The 15,077-nt window shown below is 42.7% G+C and overlaps 1 protein-coding gene across 5 annotated transcripts in view; it reads right to left on the bottom strand.

The window, feature by feature from the left end:
* The window catches only part of DNMBP (dynamin binding protein), a 135,595-nt gene that overhangs the window by 13,452 nt on the left and 107,066 nt on the right, over positions 1–15,077 (bottom strand). For all 5 annotated transcript variants that reach the window (XM_007530263.3, XM_060171494.1, XM_060171493.1 and 2 more), the window contains 6 exons: positions 13,773–13,790; positions 12,952–13,151; positions 5,304–5,434; positions 4,343–4,447; positions 2,578–2,706; positions 900–1,232 (listed from right to left, as the gene is read on the bottom strand). In XM_007530263.3, coding sequence (XP_007530325.1) covers positions 900–1,232; positions 2,578–2,706; positions 4,343–4,447; positions 5,304–5,434; positions 12,952–13,151; positions 13,773–13,790 — 916 coding nt within the window. The remainder of the gene's footprint in view (positions 1–899; positions 1,233–2,577; positions 2,707–4,342; positions 4,448–5,303; positions 5,435–12,951; positions 13,152–13,772; positions 13,791–15,077) is intronic.

Raw genomic sequence — 15,077 nt, 5'->3', positions numbered from 1 at the left:
GAGCCCCATCTTTGGCTGCAGGGAGGTTAAGTAAATATTTTTTTAAAAAGACTTGTGAGAAGTATAGTGATGCTGGTTAAGCACACACATTACAGTGTGCGAGGACCCAGGTTCAAGCCCCTGGTCCCCACCTGTGGTGGGGAAGCTTTATAAGTGGTGAAGCAGGGCTGCAGGTGTCTCTCTCCTTCTCTATGTCCTCCTCCCTCTCCATTTCTCTGTGTCTCTATCCAATAAAAAATATAGAACTACGTATGGACCGGCATAAGGATCCCGGTTCGAGCCCCCGGCTCCCCACCTGCAGGGGAGTAGCTTCACAGGCAGTGAAGCAAGTCTGCAGGGGTCTGTCTTTCTCTCCCCGTCTCCCCCTCCTCTTTCTATTTCTCTCGTCCTATCTAACAACGACGACATCAACAACAACAACGATAACTACAACAACAATAAAAAAACAAAGGCAACAGAAGGGAAAATAAATAAAAAAGAAAAGAAAAGCTTTAGAAAAAATAGATAGCAGGAGGGTGGGGATATATTACTTTGGTGGTGAGTGTGATATGGAACTGTACACTGGAATCTTACAATCTTGTAAACTACCATTAATCACAAATTTAAAAAAAAAAAGAATAAAGTAAAAGTCCCAGGTTTCACGGCTGGGGACAAACTAGTGACACAGTGATAAAACTCTGGTCTGATGTGCAGAGTTCTGGTCCTGAGTTAGATGACAAACATCATATATGCCAAGTAAAGATCTGGGTGCCCCCGACCCCCTCTCTCGCTGCTTACTGAATGAGATACTAACCTATCTCGTTTGAGTCCTCTCTCACACAGCACAGCCCTACCGTGCAGTCCTAGAAAATCCCAGGAGGCTCTCAGAGACTCCTCCACATGGGGAGCAAGGGGCTCACCGAGAGCAGCGGCTTTAACTGGTCCAGAGCCTGGCGCACGAAGTCACAGTGGGCCTCGGCATAGCCATGGACACAGTTGCTGAAGAGGCCCTGGGCGTACTGGTGGAACTTGGGCAGCTCATCCAGCAGCTGGGCATTCAGGGCCTCGTAGTTGTTCCGGGCTGACTGTAGCTCTTCTAGTGTTTTCTTGTCCTTTAGTTTCTCTGCCCGTTCAGTGCAGTTACAGAAGTCCAGGAGCTTGTCAAAGCGTTTCTGTACCAGCTTATGGGGTCCTGTAAACATGCTCAGTAACTGATTTAGGGGAGAGATGACAAGCCGCTCTGTCCTCTCCTTCTGTGGGGATGAGAGAAGAACACTGCTCAGTTTCCTGTGATTGATATTCCCCACAATATCCTTCTGGCTGATCTTAGTACTTCCCATACCACCTGTTTTGCTCCAAGCCCACAAGCTGCATCCCAGCAGATGCAACAACAGGGCTCGACCCATCCAGCACCAGCATGTGGGCACATTCTGCTATCTTCTCAACTTAGAACCCTCTCTCTTAAAAAAATTATCTACTGGGGAGTCGGGGGGTAGAGCAGCGGGTTAAGTGCACTTGGCGCGAAGCGTCAAGGAACGGTGTAAGGATCCCAGTTCAAGCCTCCAGCTCCCCACCTGCAGAGGATTAACTTCACAGGCAGTGAAGCAGGTGTGCAGGTGTCTATCTTTCTCTCCCCCTCTCTGTCTTCCCCTCCTCTCTATTTCTCTCTGCCCTATGCAACAACGATGACATCAATAACAACAACAGTAATAACTACAACAACAATAAAAAAAAAAAGGGCAACAAAAGGGAAAATAAATAAGTATAAAAAATTATTTACTTACATTTTGCACTGCTAGGACCTCAATACATACATGATACCACCCCTCCAGGGGCAACTTTTCTCATTCTGTGTATGTCAGAGAGAGAAGGGGCAGGGACCATACATGGGTCATGCCTGCCCTTTCAACTAACTGAACTAAGACTCCAGGAACATGTGTGGAACATGTCTCCACTGAATTAATTTCCTCAGGAACTGGATATAGATAACTTAAGAGGGCCAAGGCACAGAAACTGGGTTGAGGGGAGTCGGGTGGTAGCACAGCTGGTTAAACGCAGGTGGCCCAAAGGACAAAAACTGGCATAAGGATTCCAGTTTGAGCCCCCCAGCTCCCCACTTTTTACAAAAGTAAAAATATGCATAAAACAATTACTCCTATAGTCATCCACCAGAGATAATCCATATTTCCTTTTGAAAATCAGGGATTTTGCACCTGTGCAACTCCACTGATTCTGTAGCCAGTGAACAGCAATGTTGGACAGAGCAGGACAGAAAGAAGAGTCAGGAGTCGGGCGGTAGCACAGTAGGTTAAGCGCAGGTGGCGCAAAGTGCAATAACCAGCATAAGGATCCTGGTTCGAATCCCCGGCTCCCCACCTGCAGGGGAGTAGCTTCACAAGTGGTGAAGCAGGTCTGCAGGTGTCTATCTTTCTCTCACCATCTTTCCCTCCTCTCTCTATTTCTCTCTGTCCTATCCAACAATGATGACATCAATAACAACAGTAATAACTACAAGAATAAAAAAACAAGGGCAACAAAAGGGAATAAATCAATAAATAAATATTTAAAAAAAAAACGGTTGAAGATAGAGCCACTTACAAAATTTGTGAAAAGCTGATCACTGATGTAGCGATGCACCTTTTCGAACTGTTCCAAGTCTCTGTGTCCCTTCTCCATGCATACGTCCCACATGCTCACAGCAGCCACTACCTTCACGCATGCTGATTCCTGGAGTCAGTGACAAGAACAAGTAAGGCAAAACAGTATTCTAGTTTCATTATTCAACCTAGGTGAATCTCCTAACACTTTAGCTATACACAATTTTTCTTAAAGAAAAGAAAGGACAGTTTTAAAAGTAAGCTATGGGGGGGGGTGCAAAGGCATAGTACTTTGGTGAAGGGTGTGATATGAAATTATACCCGTCATCTATAAAATTTTTTTAAGATATTTATTTATTTATTTTCCTTTTTGTTGCCCTTGTTTTTTATTGTTGTTGTTACTGATGTTGTCAATGTTAGATAGGACAGAGAGAAATGGAGAGAGGAGGGGAAGACGGGGGGGGGGGGGGAGAGAAATAGACACTTGCAGACCTGCTTCACCGCCTTTGAAGCGACTCCCCTGCAGGTGGGGAGCCGGGGGCTCGAACCGGGATCCTTACACTTCGCGCTACCTGCACTTAACCTGCTGCACTACCGCCCAACTCCCTCTGTAGTCTTTTTTTAAAGATTGATTTATTTGAGAGAACCAGGGCTATCGGGGCCAGTAATTATCAGACGGGGAAGGAGATGCAAAACAGTAGAAAGGGGGAAAAGTACATGGATCGAGACAGAAGCTGGACTTGTGGTGGTGTGCAAGCGTGTGATATAAAGATGAAGATTCATAATACAACACACCGAAAGCCTATGCAATGCTTCCAGCTACACTTACCTCATTAAAAATACTAACAGCAGTAACAGCAGCCAATGCTGGAGATGTTGTGGGGTAAAAGGAACCCTTCTGCACTGCTGGTGGGAATGTAAATTGGTCCAACCTCTGTGAAGAACAGTCTGGAGAACTCTCAGAAGGCTAGAAATGGACCTACCCTATGATCCTGCAATTCCTCTCCTGGGGATATATCCTAAGGAACCCAACACATCCATCCAAAAAGATTTGTGTACACATATGTTCTTGGCAGCACAATTTGTAGTAGCCAAAACCTGGAAGCAACCCAAGTGTCCAACAACAGATGACTGGCTGAGCAACTTGTGGTATATGTATATATATGGTGATATATGTATATATACATATATACATATATATATACACATACTACTCAGCTATTAAAAATGGTAACTTCACTGTTTTCAGCTGATCTTGGATGGATCTTGAAAAATTCACGTTAAGTGAAATAAGTCAGAAACAGAAGGATGAATATGGGATGATCTCACTCTCAGGCAGAAGTTGAAAAACAAGATCAGAAGAGAAAACACAAGTAGAACCTGAAATGGAATTGGCGTATTGCACCAAAGTAAAAGACTCTGGGTGGGTGGGTGGGGAGAATACACATGCAAGAAGGATGACAGAGGACCTAGTGGGGGTTGAATTGTTATATGGAAAACTGAAAAATGTTATGCATGTATGAACTATTGTATTTACTGTCAAATGTAAAGCATTAATTCCCCAATTCAGAAATTAAAAAAAAATTAACATCAGTGCTGAAGTAGCAGATGACAGCTGGCTTTTACATAATCTATCAGGGTCTCAATGGACACATCTGTGTGTCCTATCAAAGTGTCTGTATTATTCAGTGTTTATTTATTGCATGAGCAAATCTGCAGACAGAATTCACTTATGTGACTTGAACCAGGGCAAGATCTTTATTCACCCGAATATGCTGGAGGTAGAGAGACAGGTCTCGGATGAAAGATTTGATCAACCGTTCTTGCATTCGGAAGTTCTTCTCTGTTTCTTCAAATACTTCATCTTTTATCTATTCAAAAGAGACAGATGTCATCAGCAAGTTTAGACTCTCCCTCCATCCATTTTATTGACAAAAGTATGTCCCTTTAATGTTTCCCTGGATCAGACTTGACTGCATGGAACCCACCTATGTATTTTTGAAAAATCCCTTTCTCTGATCCTCTTATGTCCCCTGCTCTGAACTCAATCCTTGGCCTTGTCTAGGCTATTCTCCTTACTGTCCCCGGTGCTGCCCACATAGGTTGACCTCAGTGTCTTCACCTGTGTTGTTGCCTTACTTGGCTTGTCCGCTTCCCTCCCTAGACCAAACCTGCCCTTCTAAGGTTCAGATTAAGTCTCTTGCCTGGGAAGCAGGGTCAAAACATCCTGGAGAACAATCTGGAGAACCTATATTCAGGCCCACTTGTAAATACAGTACAATCACACAAAGTAAGACAGTTGTGAACAGAAACGAGTCCAGGTGCGAGACAAGTTGTCCAATGCAGAAAAGAGATTGCTGGATGGCTACAATCAGGAAGTAAGTCCTAATGTTCAGAATTTTACTGAAGGAGGGAGGTTTGTGCCAAACTCCTGGCACTCCAATCCTGTAATTCTCTACTTATAACAGTGGAAGGCATGGGAGTGGGAGGCATGTAACTAGGATGGAAACTACACGGGAAAGTGTCACTCAGGTCTGCAGGGTTTCCTTTAAGTGTACAGGAGCTAAACAGGTTGTTGTTATTATTATTGTTATTTGTACTTTGAATCTTTATTATACCCAGGAGACACTAGGAAGGAAATCATGCCAATGAACACCACGCCGGCCATGCTGCAGAGCACTGAAGAGCTGCAAAGATGCCCCAAGCCTACAAGCGGAGGACTCTCACCTGTGGTGCAAACCCGGTAAGGTGCTTCAGGTGGCTGCTAACTCGGTTGGACTTTTTGATGATGGAGTGAATGTTCAGCTTAGAAATTTTCTCCATGAGGCTATCTTCATCACCCTTCCGGTACTTGAGGACTAGGGAGTAAGTCAAATTGACGGGTTAAGAAAGCCCTTTTCCGAGCAGAGAGAGATGAGCTCCAAAATGAGCTCCAGTACCGGTAGCAACCTGAGTCAGAGCTAATGCTTGTTTTCTTTTTCTTTTCTTTTCTTTTTAAAATTTATTTTCCCTTTTGTTGCCCTTGTGTTTTTTTTTTATTGTTGTTGTAGTTATTGTTGTTGTTGTTACTGATGTCATCCTTATTAGATAGGACAGAGAGAAATGGAGAGAGATGGGGAAGACAGAGAGGGGGAGAGAAAGACAGACGCCTGCAGACCTGCTTCACCGCCTGTGTAGTGACTCCCCTGCAGGTGGGGAGCCAGGGGCTTGAACCAGGATCCTTACTCCAATCCTTGTACTTTGCACCACGTGTGCTTAACCTGCTGTGCTACCGCCCAACTCCCCTTTTTCTTTTTTTTTTTTCCTAAGATTTTATCTATTTATTGATGAGAAAGATAGGAGGAGAGAAAAGAACCAGACATCACTCTGGTACATGTGCTGCTGGGGATCAAATTCAGGACCTCATGCTTGAAGGTCTAGTGCTTTATCCATTGTACCACCTCGTTTTCAATGAGCCTAGTGCTACATAGACACAAAGCAGTGAGCTGTCAGAAAATGTCATGAAGGGGGTAGATAGCGTAATGGTTATGCAAAGAGACTCTCATGCCTGAGGCTCTAAAGTCCCAGGTTCAATCTCCCACACCACCATAAGCCAGAGCTGAGCATACTCTATTTAAAAAAAAAAAAAAAAAAAAAAGAGGAAAAAAGAAAAAAAAACGTCTTGACATATTTTCTATGCAAAAATGTGTCATGACTTTTCCAACAACCCAATATTAATCCAAACTGCCACTTCTGTAGTCAGGATGCCTGCAGAATAGCAGAGAAAGACAGTGGACAGACGGGAGAAGGATTAGAGACAAGGAGGCCACATAGGAGAGGTATAAGAAGAGACTAAGTTTTGTTAATTTATCCTTTCTTAAATAAAAAACAAATTAAAAAAAAAAAAGAGAGACAAAGATTTGGAGACAAGAAAACTGGAGTTCAGTGCTTGGACATGACATTTCAGTAAGCCTGAAATAGGCCACTAAATAAATGAATAAATAATAAATTAATTTTAAAAAAACCTCTCTCTCTCTCTCTGTCTCTTTCTTTTTTCCCCAGAGCACTACTCAGCTCTGGCTTGTGGTGGTGTGGGAGACTCGACCTGAGACCTCAGACATTAGATATCAGACATTAGACATCAGAGCTTCAGACATTAGAGTTTTTGTTTGTTTGTTTTAAGGGTAGGGGAGACAGCATAATGACTATGCAGTACTCTGGAAGTGAAAATGTTGAAAAGAGCCATATTTGCCTTATGATACAATTTTTAAATGGTCTCGTGTATAAATGAAGTTTATATAGCCAATCATCTCACAAAATAAAATGCCATACCATACATGAGTGACCTGCAGAAAAGTCTGAAGATGAAAGTGGAAGGGTGTCAAGGGGGTGTTGGGTGACAGAAAAAGGTCCAGTTTACAGCTGCAGACACAATGAGGTATAAACCAAGACAAGTGGCTAGATGTCCGGAGGACGGTAACAATCAACACAATCAACCAATGTGGGGGACACGGCTGAAGTAGAAGGCAGAGAAAACAACTCTGGATAAAGGCTGGACAATACTGGAAAGATAGGCTACTCTGTATTATAGATTCTCCTAGGGTGGGAATGACAAATCCATTTAGCATGGTCACCATGCAATACACATGGCCTGTTCTTTCTTTTTTTAAAAAAGATTTATTAAAGAGGATGAGACAGAATAAGAGCATTACCCTGGTAGTGGTGCTGCCAGGATGTGGCGCTGGGGATGGAGCAAGGCTCTCATGCTTGCAAGTCCTGTACTCTTAATACTGAGCTACCTTCCCAATCTCTTACTGAGTGTTCAGATTAGACTTTCAACAACAGGTTTTGATGAAAGAGAAACGGTTTAGTTCATCCTATGGAAGAGTGAGTGAGTGGTTCAACAAATGATTGAATAGTATTGGGAGGGGAGGGGAGGGGAGGTAACTCAGGTAAGAAAGGCAGGTAGATTACTGGGGACAGGAAGGAGTGGTGGCAGCAAGAGATATGGGCAAACTGGGTTCTAAAAGAAGATAAAAGCTCCTAAATTAAGCAAGAACAGTAAAACATCTGACTAAACTTGTAGAGAAAATTAACCTAAGCTTCGGTCAAAAAAGGACTGTCTTGGGAGTTCGGCAGTAGCGCAGCAGGTTAAGCGCATGTGGCGCAAAGCACAAGGACCGCAGTAAGGATCCTGGTCTGAGCCCCCAGCTCCCCACCTGCAGGGGAGTTGCTTCACAGGCAGTGAAGCAAGTCTGCAGGTATCTGTCTTTCTCTCCTCCTCTCTGTCTTCCCCTCCTCTCTCTTCATTACTCTCTGACTATCCAACAACAATGACATCAATAATAACTGGAACAATAAAACAAGGGCAACAAAAGGGAATAAATATTTTTTAAAATGTTTATAAAAAAAAAAGGACTTTCTTTCATAATCCAGATGTCCAACATCAGCTGAGTGACTAAAAAAGTCATGATATATATATACACAGCAGAATACTACTCAGCTGTTAAAAATTATGTATCCTGGGGGTTGGGCGGTAGTGCAGCAGGTTAAGCGCACATAGCGCAAAGTACAAGGACTTGAGTAAGGATCTCGAGTTCGAGCTCCTGGCTTCCCACCTGCGGGGCAGTCGATTCACAGGTGGTGAAGCAGGTCTGCAGGTGCCTTTCTCTCCCCCTCTCTGTCTTCCCCTCCTCTCTCCATTTCTTTCTGTCCTACCCAACAACAACATCAACAATAACAACAATAACTACAACAACAAGGGCAACAAAAGAGAAAATAAATAATAAAAAAATTTTTAAAAACTGATGTATCCGTAGTATACTCTTGGATGAAGCTTGAGGACATCATGTTGAATGAGATAAGTCAAAAAAGATAAAGGTGAATATCAAATTATCTCACTTTTTTTTTTGCACACCAGTCTGTAATTTTCAATGAGTATTAATGATCATAAGGTACTACTTTTCTTCTATTGTTGTTGTTGCCCTTGTTATTATTGTCACTGTTGTCACTGCTATTGCTATTGCTGTTGTTGCTGGATAGAACAGAAAGAAATTGAGAGAGGAGGGAAAGAAAGAGGGGGGAGAGAAAGATAGACATCTGCAGACCTGCTTCACTGCTTGTGAAGCAATCCCCCTGCAGGTGAGGGCCTGGGGTTCAAACCAGGATCCTTATGCCTGTCCTTGAGCTTTGTACCATGTGCACTTAACCCACTGCTCTACCGTCTGGCCCCAGGTACTACCTTTCAAGTCCGATTGAGCTTAGCAATGTTTAATAACGGCTTTATTAAATACAATCTCACTTATTAGGGACTTAGGACCAGAGATATAGAGCACAAAGAGAAACATGGACTAGACATGGTGTACTGCACCAAAGCAAAGGACTCTGTAGAGGGAGAGGGAGAAAACTTTGGGGGGCTAGTACATAATGAAGTTGTATGTCAATGAATCCACTGTTATGTGTTAACACCCTTAATAAAAAAAAAAAGAAAGAGGCTACGGAGCAGCAGCTGCTGTGTTTCTCTCCTCTCCTCTCCTGGGTCAACTAGGAATACCAAAGGAGACCACCTGGGACCCAACAAGGCAGGACTAGAACGATTTCAGGAACCCACCAAATCACCATTGAGTGCAAACATGTGTGGCTCATGAACTGTTGTTGAGCCAGATGTTGTTGTGCGCGGGCCGCGGAGGAGAGAGAGAGGAGGGGTGCAATGAACAGAGAGGAGCCTAAGGAGAGATTGAGTGGCTGGTAACAGTCCAGCAGTTTACCAGTTGAGGCACCATCTCCAGTCTGTTTTACCAACAAAAAGGCTGCTGAAGGGAGGAGAGGACTCCCCTAAGACTCACCAAATGCAACTGCGAGTCCCCATTGCTACTGCCCTCAGAGGCTGGAGCAGCAGGGGGGAGGCCCTGTGCTGACATCTGGGAATAGAGAACTGACCAGGAAACTCAGGAGAAGAGCTACACCTCAGTGGCCTAGCGTTGGGGCTGTATAGTGGGAGCCTTTCCACATTGTTCTCCTGATGAGAACATGGTGAATAATTGCCTCAGAACCTACAGACTATAAACGAGACTTGTTTAGAAACTCACAGGGCCCAACAGTTTGGCAGAGAAGCTTAATTAAGCCTGGAACTTTGGATCCTTGGGGTGTGAGACTCTCTTTGCATAACCACTGTATTATCTCTCCCCCACCCTGCTTTATCTCTTGGACAGGAGTGAGTGATTAAGCTAAGAAGCCTACTTATAGTTTAAAAGCCCTCAGATTCCCATAGCCTACAGGGAAGAAAAAGAATAAAAGAGGCTTTAACAGCCTCTGTGCTCCAACTCAGGGGTTGAAATAATATTGAAACAACTGTTAATTTCCACAACTGTGAACTGTTTAAGTACCTTACTTAGACACAAGTCAATCCAGGCAAGAGTGATCAGTAATTTTAAAAGTACTAAAAGAGGGACCTCATAACATACTATATAGAATGGTTAAACCAACAAGAAGAAATATTGGAGAAATAAACCAGGACAAGAGTCCAGCTAAAAGCCCCCCAAAGGCTGAACTATAAAATAGTGAGGTCAGGAGCCGGGCAGTGGTGCAGTAGGCTAAGTGCACGTGGTGCAAAGCTCAAGGACTGGCTAAAGGATCCCAGTTCAAGCCTCTGGCTCCCCACCTGCAGGGGAGTCGCTTCACAGGCGGTGAAGCCTGCAGGTGTCTGTCTTTCTCTCCCCCTCTGTCTTCCCCTCCTCTCTCCATTTCTCTCTCTCTTATCCAACAACAACCACATCAATAACCACAATAATGTTAAGCAATAAGGGCAACAAAAGGGAAAATAAATAAATAAAATGTTTAAAAAAAATAGTGAGGTCAACACCCAAACACTTGTTAAGGAAAGAGTCACAGGAGTGAGTAAAGAGTTTGAAAGAATTGTCATCAGAAATACAGAAACAGTGGTCTAGGAGGTGGTGCAGTGGATAAAGCATTGGACTCTCAAGCATGAGGTCCTGAGTTTGATCCCTGTCAGCACATGTACCAGAGTGATGTCTGGTTCTTTCTCTCTCCTCCTATGTTTCTCATTAATAAATAAATAAAATCTATTTTAAAAAAAAGAAATATAGAAACAACAAATGAGAATCTGGAAGAAAACACTATCAAGGTTATTAGAGAGCTGAAAGCTGAAATAGCTGAGCTAAGAACGCAATTAGCTGAACAAACTAAAACAGTATCAGAACATGGTAACAAAAAAGATTAACTACAGAAAATAGTACAAGGGAGAGAGAATAGAATAAATGAGGCTAAAGATAGAATTAGCAAGATTGAGGATAAATTAGAGACAACTAAAAAAGAAGAGATCTCAAAAAGAGATTAAGAGATACTGAAAACAACAACAGAGACATATGGGATGACTTCAAAAGAAATAATACACACATTATTGGCTTACCAGAGGAAGAAAGACAGGGAGAGGAAGAAAGCATTCTTCAGGACATAATAGCTGAGATCTTCTCTAGTCTAGACAACATAAAAGACAAAAAGGTTCAAGAAGCCCAGAGGGTCCCAAACAGAATTAACCCAAACTTACCTACAAACTTCCAAAATTAAATAAAAAGGAACTAGATAATATGAACAGGCCCATCATATCCAACAATGGGGAGAAGACATGGACAGAATATTCACAAAAGAGATCCAAAAGGCCGAGAAACACATGAAAAAAATGCTCCAAGTCTTTGATTATCAGAGAAATTTAAATAAAGACAATAATGAGATACCACTTCACTCCTGTGTGAATGTCATACATCAGAAAAGGTAGCAGCAACAAATGTCAAAGAGGTTGTGGGAACAAAGGAACCCTCCTGCACTGCTGGTGGGAATGTAAACTGGTCCAACCTCTGTGAAGAATAGTCTGGAGAACTCTCAGAAGGCTAAAAATAGACCTACCCTATGATCCTGCAATTCCTCTCCTGTGGATATATCCTAAGGAACCCAACACACCCATCTAAAGAGATCTGTGTACACATGTGTTCTTAGCAGCACAATTTGTAATAGCCAAAACCTGGAAGCAACCCAGGTGTCCAAGTTGAAAAATAAGATCAGAAGAGAAAACACAAGTAGAACCGGAACTGGAGCTGGTGTATTGCACCAAAGTAAAAGATTCTGAGGTGGGTGGGAGGAAGAGTACAGGTCCAAAAAGGATGACAGAGAACCTAGTGGGGTGACAGAGGACCTAGTGGGGGTTGTATTGTTATGTGGAAAACTGAGAAATGTTATGCATGTACAAACTATTGTATTTACTGTCAAATCCCCCAATACTGTCAAATCCCCCAATAAAGAAATTTAAAAAAAAAGAAAGAAAGAAAGAAAGATGGAAGGGAAGGATGGAAGGGATTGTCTGGAGCTGGAGAGAGAGCATTTTGGTTATGCCAAAATACTTTCATGCAAGACTATGAGGTCCTAGGTTCAATCCCTAGAACTACCATATGCCAGAACAGAGCAATGTCTAGAAATAAAAAAACGGAAAAAGAATGCCAGGGCCAGGTGGTGGCGCACCTGGTTTGGCTCACATGTTACAATGTGCAAGGACCCAAGTTCGAGCCCCTGGTCCCCACCTGCAGGGGGAAAGCTTCACAAGTGGTATAGCAGGGCTGCAGGTGTCACTCTGTCTCTCACCCTCTCTAACCCTCCCTTCCCTCTTGATTTCTGACTGTCTCTATCCAATAAATAAATAAAGATAATAAAAAAATTTAAAAAAAAAATACCTTAAATAAGCTCAGAAGACAACTGCCCAGGCTGGAAGAAACATTTCTGACCATGCTTTCTCTAATCAATTTTCCTCTCTTCCCTCTCTCTCTCAGTTATGGGGACCTGGGTCTTGAACCCCAGTCCTGTGCATCGTAATGTGTGTGCTCTACTGGCAGCACCACTACCCAGTCCTATTCAGTCTTTTCTATGAAAAAGATGCTTATTGTAATGAGCTTTATCACAAATGCCTTATTTCCAATATCCCATGGTAATGTTCTTACTGTGACTTTTTTTTTTTAAATATCACATTTCCCCAAATTCTACTACCATTTATTCACCACAGTCGGGGCTGGGGGCGTGCAGCACCTGATTTTGAGAGCTCACACATTACCAGGCCCTCGGACACAGTTCAAGTGCCCAGTTGCCATCTGTGACGGTGGGTAGGGATGGGACTTCACTAGTGGTGAAGCAGTGCTGAAGGTATCTCTCTTTTCTCCCCCTCCTCTCTTAATTTCTGTCTCTATCCAGTGAATAGATATTTTTTTTAAATTTATTTGCCACAGTGCTATTACCTATTACCTGTTTTGTGCACCACTAGAGGAAGAAGTAATTCTTTTGAGGAGGAATACCTTCTCATAGGCACATCACTTTTTATCAGGTATGCTCTTCTTACCCAGGTCTTTTCGGCGTTTATATTCATTAATGTTGACATTGATATCCTTCACAGCAAGGACTGCGTTAGTTAGAGGCACTTTATCTGGGTGAGATTCTGGGGTGGAATTCAGCAGCTCAATCAGCAGCAGTGGGTATCGCATTACTCTTTGTACTGGTTTGATGAGGAAGGAGCCCAGGTTAATATAATTTGTGCATCCCCTGTACAAATTGTAGACAAGGAAAAACAGAGACTTAGTCAACTGTCACTGGTATAGAGTCTTTGTTATTCTCTCTTTTTTTTTAACTTTTTAAATATTTTTTATTTATTTTCCCTTTTGTTGCCCTTGTTGTTTTTGCATTGTTGCTGTAATTATTGTTGTTGTCATTATTGATGTCGTTGTTAAATAGGACAGAGAGAAATGGAGAGAAGAGGAGAAGACAGAGAGGGGGAGAGAAAGACAGACACCTGCAGACCTGCTTCACTGCCTGTGGGGAGCCGGGAGCTCGAACCGGTATCCTTATGCTGGTCCTTGTTCTTTGTTATTCTTAAATATAGTGCTGTTTCACCAATTTTCCAATCTAATTCATTTAGCAGATATTTCCTGGGCCCCTAATATAAACAGATGCTATTCAGGGTGCTGAGGATTTAGAGATAAGATAAAATAAAATAAAGTAATATCCACGTCTTGGTGAAAGGAAACAGGCAATAAACAAAGCAAACCCACAGAGCCATCTGTTTGATGACACAAAGAAAATATGGCAAGGAAGAAATACTTCCAGCTTTCTGTCCATAAACTAATATAAGCAAGAGTCAGTGTATCAAGAGGCAAAGGAACTTACCATTCGCTGTACAGGCTCCTACATGACAGTGAGCATGAAAAGGAAAGACAACTGATTAGAGATACTGTTGACACTGACTCTCAGCCTTGCCACATCACCTGAGTTCAACTAGCTCAACTAATGCCTATTAACTCTGGCAGAAAGAAAAAAAAACAAAAAACGAATCACTTGAGATAAAGGGAAATTATAGGGTGGGGGAGATAGCATAATGGTTATGCAAGCAGACTCTCACACCTAAGGCTTCAAAGTCGCAGGTTCAATCCCCCAAACCATCATAAACCAGAGCTGAGCAGTGCTCTGGTAAAAATAAATAAATAAATAAAATTGGGGGGGGGCGTGCACAAGGGGGAATTAGAAATGTCTACAGTGGCATATCTAGTCTATTAAGAAAAGTTACGGGGCCGGGTGGTGGCATACCTGGTTGCGCACACATGTTACAACGCACAAGGACCTGGGTTCGAGCCCCCAGTCCCCCCACCTGCAGGGGGAAAGCTTCACAAGTGGTGAAGCAGTGCTGCAGGCATCTGTCTCTCTCCCTCTCTACTCCTCCCTTTCCTCTCGATTTCTGACTATCTCTATCCAGTCAATAATAATAAAAAAAAAGAAAAAAAAGAAAAGTCAGTAAACCTATAGCTTTACTTTTATCTACTTAATACACACACGTTAGTGATCTAATATTGATTTACAAAAGTATAAGATAACGGGTATAGTTCCACACTGTTCCCATCATCAGAGTTCATTGGAAACTGCATTAGTTCTCCCAAGATCACAGATTTGGGTTGACTATTATTTCTGTAGCTGTCTATATTTATATATATATTTGCCTATTTTTTCCCTATGGTACTATCTTCTCTTCCTTTCTAAGTCACACCTACCACTTCTGAGTGTCCATCCCTTTTCTCTCTCTCTCTTTTTTTTTCCCTCTTCTCTCTTGGGTCCTGATGAAGAGTTCAGAGCCCTCTGGTCATCTTTCCCTAACATTGACCTCTCTGGGAGTACGGACCAAAAATTTTTATGGGGTGCAGAAGGTGAGAGCTCTGGCTTCTGTAATTGCTGCTCTACCGGACATGGACGTTGGCAAGACCTACATATTTTCTTCAAATATTTTGTATTATTTATTGGACAGAGACAGAGAGATATTGAAAGGAAGGAAGGAGACGGAGAGACAGCTGCAGCACTGCTTCACCACACATGAACCTTTCCTCTTCAGGTGGGGACTAGGGGCTTGAATTAATGTCCTTGTTCATGGTAACATGGGCACTCAACCAGGTGTGCCACCGCCCAGTCCCTCAGATCTATGTTCTT

The sequence above is a fragment of the Erinaceus europaeus genome, chromosome 14 (genome assembly GCF_950295315.1).
Source record: "Erinaceus europaeus chromosome 14, mEriEur2.1, whole genome shotgun sequence".
In the NCBI taxonomy this organism is placed as follows: domain Eukaryota; kingdom Metazoa; phylum Chordata; class Mammalia; order Eulipotyphla; family Erinaceidae; genus Erinaceus; species Erinaceus europaeus.
The sequence above is the reverse complement of the archived record's forward strand: the minus strand, read 5'-3'. Positions and strand labels throughout refer to the sequence as shown.